We start from the raw sequence: 6,466 nt of genomic DNA, 5'->3' as shown, positions 1-6,466 counted from the left end.
CTAGCGAAGCATTTATCACTGTCCTCAGAACAGGCTTTCTATCAGCAGCATAGAAACAACATTCCCTATTGGACGAAAAAGCTCAAACTCCAAACTTAAGAGTTTGCTTTCAGCTGTTACCAGTCCAGCGTCTGTACAGATAAAACAAACAATACTTCACCACTGACGCGTCCTGCAGAGAGGGATATCTTTTCCAAAGCATGGATGCCGTTAAATAGCTTTTGATTTTGGGCTGTTCGTTGGGCAAAACAAGCAATTTGAGAAAGTCCGCTTTGGCTTTCAGAAATTGTCAAGGCCATTGTTCATTCAGGCCCTGTTATTTTCTGATACTGAAGAGCCACACTCCTCAACCTCATTTCCAGCAGCTGTGTTCAGTGATAAAGCTCTAAAGCTTCTGTACACTGGCTGCTCTGCAGCAAGCAGCAGACACAGTTAGACACCAGCTGGTGAACGCAGTGCAGCATTTAGCAGCTAAAGAGCCAGATATTTCCCCCAGGAGCTGGTGCAACAAGAGAGCGATTAGTGGACTTGCTGTGTGTGCTGGATGTGTAAACAGGCTACTGCTTATGTTGTAGGTGGAATGGACTTAGCAGAGCGCCTCCTTCAGGACCAGAAGATGTCTCAGAGTAAGCAGGCCTGTGCTGGCCTGTCTGACATAAAGCTGCTCTTCAGCTACCTGCAGCTCTTCCAGGTCACAGACAAGGTGAGACCTGCTGTTAGTCACGCGTCCCAGAATATTGTTTCTTACAGTAATGATTAGAGAATAAATTTAGATGCATGTTAACACTTTGGTATATTCCCCTGTGGTGTTTTTCTTCTCTCTTCACCATGTTGCTGTTCTACTCCGGTTCCTTTTTCTTTCTTTCCTCCACTTTTCTCACTCCGTCATCTCCAGGTGGTGTTTGACCTCAGTCTGGCCCGGGGTCTGGACTATTACACAGGAGTCATTTATGAGGGGGTTCTGACTCAGGCGGGCGTGGCCCCGGTGTCCACTGAAGCCCAAAACGGGGCACCTGCAGAGGAGAGCGTCAGTGTGGGCAGCGTGGCCGGCGGGGGTCGATACGACGGCCTGGTGGGCATGTTCGACCCCAAGAGCAGGAAAGTGCCATGTGTGGGCGTCAGCATCGGTATCGAGAGGATCTTTTCCATCATGGAGCAGAAGGCTGAGGTAATGTGTCGGAAATGAAACGGTTTTATTGGTGTATTGATAACAGGTGTGTGTAGATATCCAGACGCTGACAGTGTTGTGTTGTTCAGGCCTCAGCAGAGAAGGTTCGGACCACAGAGGTTCAGGTCATGGTGGCGTCTGCTCAGAAGAACCTGCTGGAGGAGAGACTCAAACTCCTCACTGAGCTCTGGAACGCTGGTATTAAGGTGTGTGTGTGTGTGTGTGTGTTTTCTGAATTGTCGGCCATTATTTCCATTTCCTCTTTTTGTCTGTTCACTTCCAGTCACAATGTTAAAATCAAGTGAAGATCTTTTACATGTCCTGCTTTAAATTTCTCAAAGCTGGGAACATTTATGAGGAGGTCATGTGACCTGAGACCGCCACAAATATCAGATTTAAAAAAGTCGATCTTTTGCACAAAGCTTCGCGTTAACTAGCTTACAACTACCTTTCTATGTGTTGCAGCAGTACATTAGCTTTATGTTTCTATGATGAAGAATTTTTAAAAAAAAAGAGTACCGCAGCTTCACTTTTCAGCACGAAAATGTTTTTTTTAATAATTTTATTTTCAGTTGCCACAAATGATCTCTAGTTTTGCTTTGTTAGTTTGAAATCTGATTTATAAATATGAATTCAAATACAACTGTTCACCCTACAGTGTAATACACAATATATAGTCTGTTGATAAGACCATTTGTTATAATTGGCTTGTTACACAAGAATATCCGTAATATAGAAAAACTAGACATTTGTTTTTTTAATGGAGAAAGACGAGAGGTTGACTTTTTTTCAGAGTAATGACGAGGATAAAACGCTCCGGTCCTTTAAAGGTAGCGGTATTAGAGAAGTGCCCCTGATATTATCAAACATTTCTCCTACTTCCGTGCTGCGTTCTGTCTGCAGGTTGACGGGCACTGCCATCAACAAACAGCAGGCATCATGCATGAATGCTAAATAAATATCTGACAACTGCGGTGTGAATTTCACCGACTATTTAAAAAGACTTTGTGCCTTGAGGGTGTTTCTGAGACCTCTGAGGGTATAATTCCTGGATTGCAGGGCTGTTCTTGCCACATTGTGGAGTTCTGTATAAAATCAACATTAACGTTATTGGCTAAACTAAAATTTAAGATTACAATCATACACTTTGTCTAACTGGTAGGATTACTAGTGAATCATGGTGAAATTAAACCGTTCTTTATTTTGGTGGTGACTTCCTGAATCCCGCTTTGTTCTTAGATGCTCTGAGACTATTAAATATTAATCCGTTGTGCGTGTCTGTGTCCAGGCGGAGGTGATGTACAAGAAGAACCCCAAACTGCTGAGTCAGCTGCAGCACTGCGAGGAGTCTGGGATCCCGCTGGTGGCCATACTGGGAGAACAGGAGCTGAAAGATGGAGTGGTCAAGCTGCGCGTCGTGGCCACCAGAGAGGAGGTACGGTTGACGCAGAACACACACAGTGTACCCTGCAGCTGGCTCTTTCATCAGTACACCTCGGCCGACGCGCCGCGGTGGTGGACTTGCTGTAGTCTTTAGAAATAAGTTTTTAATTAAAAGTCCAGAGTTTGTCAGTCAAATTCTATCTGTTGTGTGTTCATTTACCAACCGGGTTGTTTTTCTCTCCACAGGTTGATATATCCAGAGCAGATCTTATAGGTGAGATCAGGAGGAGGACCTCTGAGGCCTAGCCACTCCCCTCTGTTCAGCCACAAGCCCAACCACATCACCTGTCTGCTTCAAACACAGACACTCTGCAGAATTTCTTGTCTCGTCCTCTGTAGAGCATGTTGGACATCACGCAGCCCTGAAAACACACATCCAACCTCATCTCCATCGCAGCCACTTAGACTGGTTTTATATGGAGCGAGCGGTGCTCATGCTGCACTCGCTGTAACAGAGCAACAAGCCAAAAACAAAGAAGCTAACAGGGAGTGTTTAACATGATGTTTCTTACAACACTGTCATTAGAGAACAACATCCAGGAAATCAGTTGCAGTTTACATCCACTGTAATGTGTTTTGGAACAATCGTGTGCTCTGAGGTCAAACTGAGCTTAAACTTTTCCAGTCCAAGAAGTCACTTTGTTATTGTCCATAAAGCTGCTGGAGATCAGTTTGGCCAGAGAAAAAAAAATCTCTTTAAAGAGCAGCGTTCCTTAAGATATGCTTTATCTGTCCAGGACCAAGGATGAGAAACTCTGTTAGACATGAACTGCAATATATCATCTCATAGAAACTCTTGCAAACATGCTAATTTCTTCCTGTATCAAACCTGTACTGTCAAGTCTGAAATAAACACATTCATCATCTTGGTCAAAGATCAGCTGCTGTGTCGGTCATGAAATCAGCTTGTTTGTGTGCGTTTTGAAGACAAGTTACAGTTACTGCTGTAGGGTTTTTTTATTTTGGAGATCCATATCTTAAAACCTATGCTGTTTCCCCTCCAAGATATTTTCAAACTAAATGGCTTTACATTAAATCCTTGACTGGATTTTCTTGGCCACAGCCCAAATTATGGTGTTTTGGTACGATGTCGCACAACTCTTCTGCTAGTCTGTAGGGGCCATGCAACAACTGTGAGGGCCTGCAGGATGGCGTGCTGCAGAGGTTTTCCAGGCAGGTTCTTACCTCTGTGGCCAAGAGAACACTTGCAGTGGTGGGGATTGGAAATTGACGGTGGACATCATGACACATTTTACTTTTTGCAGTTATACTGTGTACTATAATGTGAAGATTTTTCAACCTGTATTATCATGCATAATAAGTGCAGGCATGATTATTGCTATAATGTATCAAGCAAGTGTTAGACAGTGGTGGAAGAGGTATTCACATACTCCACAAGGTCAAAATCCTACTTTTTTAGAAGTATGTTAGTATCGGCACTAAAAGTACTAGTCGTACAGTAAAATGTCTCCTCTGACTGATTCTGTTTGACATTATAGCTTGTTAATACTGACGTATCAATGTTACAGCAGCATGTTACTGTTGTAGCTGCTCAAGTAGGAGCTACTTTATATTTAGTTAACTTGTTCTAAATACTTTATATACAGTTTGCTTCTTTAGTCCAGTGGTTCCCAACCTAGGGGTCAGGCCCCTCCAAAGGGTCACAATTCAATTCTAATCAAAATCACTAAAGCTAACGAAGCAGTCAAGAACGCAATGCAATATCTGTCAAACGCGCCTGTCGCTACAGGCGGAGTTAGAGACCGTCTGCAAATTGCAACACATCCGTTTCAATCTTCAATAACTTTTTACATAAAACATAAAAATCTCAAACCACTGCTGTTTTAATTAGTGACTACCCTCAAACATTTCACACCTGTGAGTTTGTAAATAAACATGAAAATAAATAAATAAAATACTTGCACATTAGGCACATTACAAGTGAATCATTTCAGTAACTTGCTCTTTTATGAATATATTGCCTAGCAGGGTTGGGAGGGTTACTTTAAAAGTGTAATCCGGTACAATTACTAATTACTTGTTTAAAAATGTAATCAGTAAGGTAATCCAAGTACCACAAAATAAAAGTAATGTAACCTGACTACTTTTAGTTACTTTTGGATAACTTCAGTGCCAAATAGGCAAATGAAGGCAAGACAGTATCAATGATGCGCAGTCTGCCCAGCGGGTTTTTAGAGAAACATAATAACAAAATCTCCCATTCCCACAATCCATGTTTAAATGTTTTATATGATTGGCTTTGCACTATGTCACCACTATGGCAGTATCTGGTCCGTCAATGACAATAAAAGTTATTTTGTAGGTATTCTTGATGATATTTAAGAGTTTGTCATTTGGAAAACCATTTTAAAACCTTGATGACTCATTCTGCACTTTTTGTATTAATTTAGCATCCATATTTGCGGATGAATTAGAGTTTAACAGTCTGATAGCTTGGGGGGAAAAGCTGCAGTCTGGTGGTAAGACAGCTGAAAGTTCTTTATCTCTTCCTAGAAGGCAGCAGGGTGAACAGGCTGTGGCTGGGTGGGTACTTGTTGTGTATTATAGCCTAAATTGTTGTCATTAATTATTAGAGCGATGGTGGTCTACATTGTCCTAATTTAAAGTGTTATTTTATAGTGTAAAGTTAGGATCACAGTGTTAAAACCCTACAGCTCCTTTTTGTATCTAACTGCCCAGGCTCAGCAGTAAGACGTGCACGAGTGTGGAAGCACAGTGAGACAGCAAGGCAGCATCAAGACACCAGCAAAGGAAAATGTAGAAGCAGAGTTAGTAAAAAATTGTGTTACAAAACATACATCAATATAGTCCATCACAGTAAGAATGTCCTGTCTCTAGCACAGAGCACAAAAGACACCAGTTTATTCCACAAAGTCAGGTTGTGTTTAAAATAGCATGATCAGCAGAGGGCATGCCTAGGACACAGAGAGGGGGGGCAGTGCAGACAAAAAACAGACATCAGTCAAGAAACAGTCATGATTATCCTTAATCAGTATTAATCTCTCTTAAATAATCATTCTTAATCATTTTATTATCCTTAATCATTTTCTTTTTACGTATATGTGCCTTGTCTTTACTTATAAGTGGTGAACTGTAGTCATGAACACAGAAACAAGCTCACTGTGGTTAGATCTCTGAGTGGGAGTACTGGCTGCAGGTGTTCAAAATCTGCTGTGACAGTGCATGCTTCGTTCTGCCGTTATCTACTGTTGTTATGACTACATGAGAGACTGTTGATGTATTAGTCTGCTGATATTAAGACTACATGTTTAATTACCGATTGAGATTACATGTTTAATTACCGATTAAGGGTTTGATTGTCAACTTCCAACCTCTGATTATTACAGACTGTGTGAGCTTTGAGTGAACTTGCTGAAGGAATTTTTGCTGAACAGAAAAGACGACTTTACAAAAACGCGTCAGATAGTGGATGATGGAAAAGACGACAGACGCTTTACGAAAAAAAAAAGCCACAGATAGATGATGAGCAGAAAACAGGCAGCACTACATCAAGATTAATGTAAGAAACCAAGCATTAATGAAAGATACAGCATTACATATGTTATTCTTGTATTCATTTTTTAAGACATACAATTGTGTGTCAAATTATGCATGTATAACTTTTTAAAAAATACGGTGAGACTGAAGTTGAAATGTAATGGAGAACTTCTTATCCAGTAATGTAAAAATATAGAAAATCAACAACACTGTAATGAATGACAGCTGGAAAACGGTGTTAATTGGTAAAACAACACATGACAGCAGAGAGCATGAAGTTCTCCATAAGGAGAGGAGGGGGCAAACCAGCCCAGAGGGGTATCTACAGGTGAAACT

General features: G+C 41.2%; 2 protein-coding genes across 5 annotated transcripts in view; both read left to right on the top strand.

The window, feature by feature from the left end:
* hars (histidyl-tRNA synthetase) overlaps nucleotides 1–3,491 on the top strand; it is an 11,595-nt gene extending 8,104 nt beyond the window's left edge. For all 3 annotated transcript variants that reach the window (XM_046031394.1, XM_046031393.1, XM_046031395.1), the window contains 2 exons: nucleotides 2,457–2,603; nucleotides 2,798–3,491. In XM_046031394.1, the coding sequence (XP_045887350.1) occupies nucleotides 2,457–2,603; nucleotides 2,798–2,857 (207 nt within the window). In that variant the 3' untranslated portion in view covers nucleotides 2,858–3,491. The remainder of the gene's footprint in view (nucleotides 1–2,456; nucleotides 2,604–2,797) is intronic.
* The window catches only part of setd7 (SET domain containing 7, histone lysine methyltransferase), a 519,573-nt gene that overhangs the window by 476,863 nt on the left and 36,244 nt on the right, over nucleotides 1–6,466 (top strand). The window lies entirely within an intron of this gene.

Source organism: Micropterus dolomieu, linkage group LG19 (assembly GCF_021292245.1).
Source record: "Micropterus dolomieu isolate WLL.071019.BEF.003 ecotype Adirondacks linkage group LG19, ASM2129224v1, whole genome shotgun sequence".
Taxonomy (NCBI): Eukaryota; Metazoa; Chordata; class Actinopteri; order Centrarchiformes; family Centrarchidae; genus Micropterus; species Micropterus dolomieu.
This window is presented reverse-complemented; position numbering and strand designations above follow the sequence as displayed.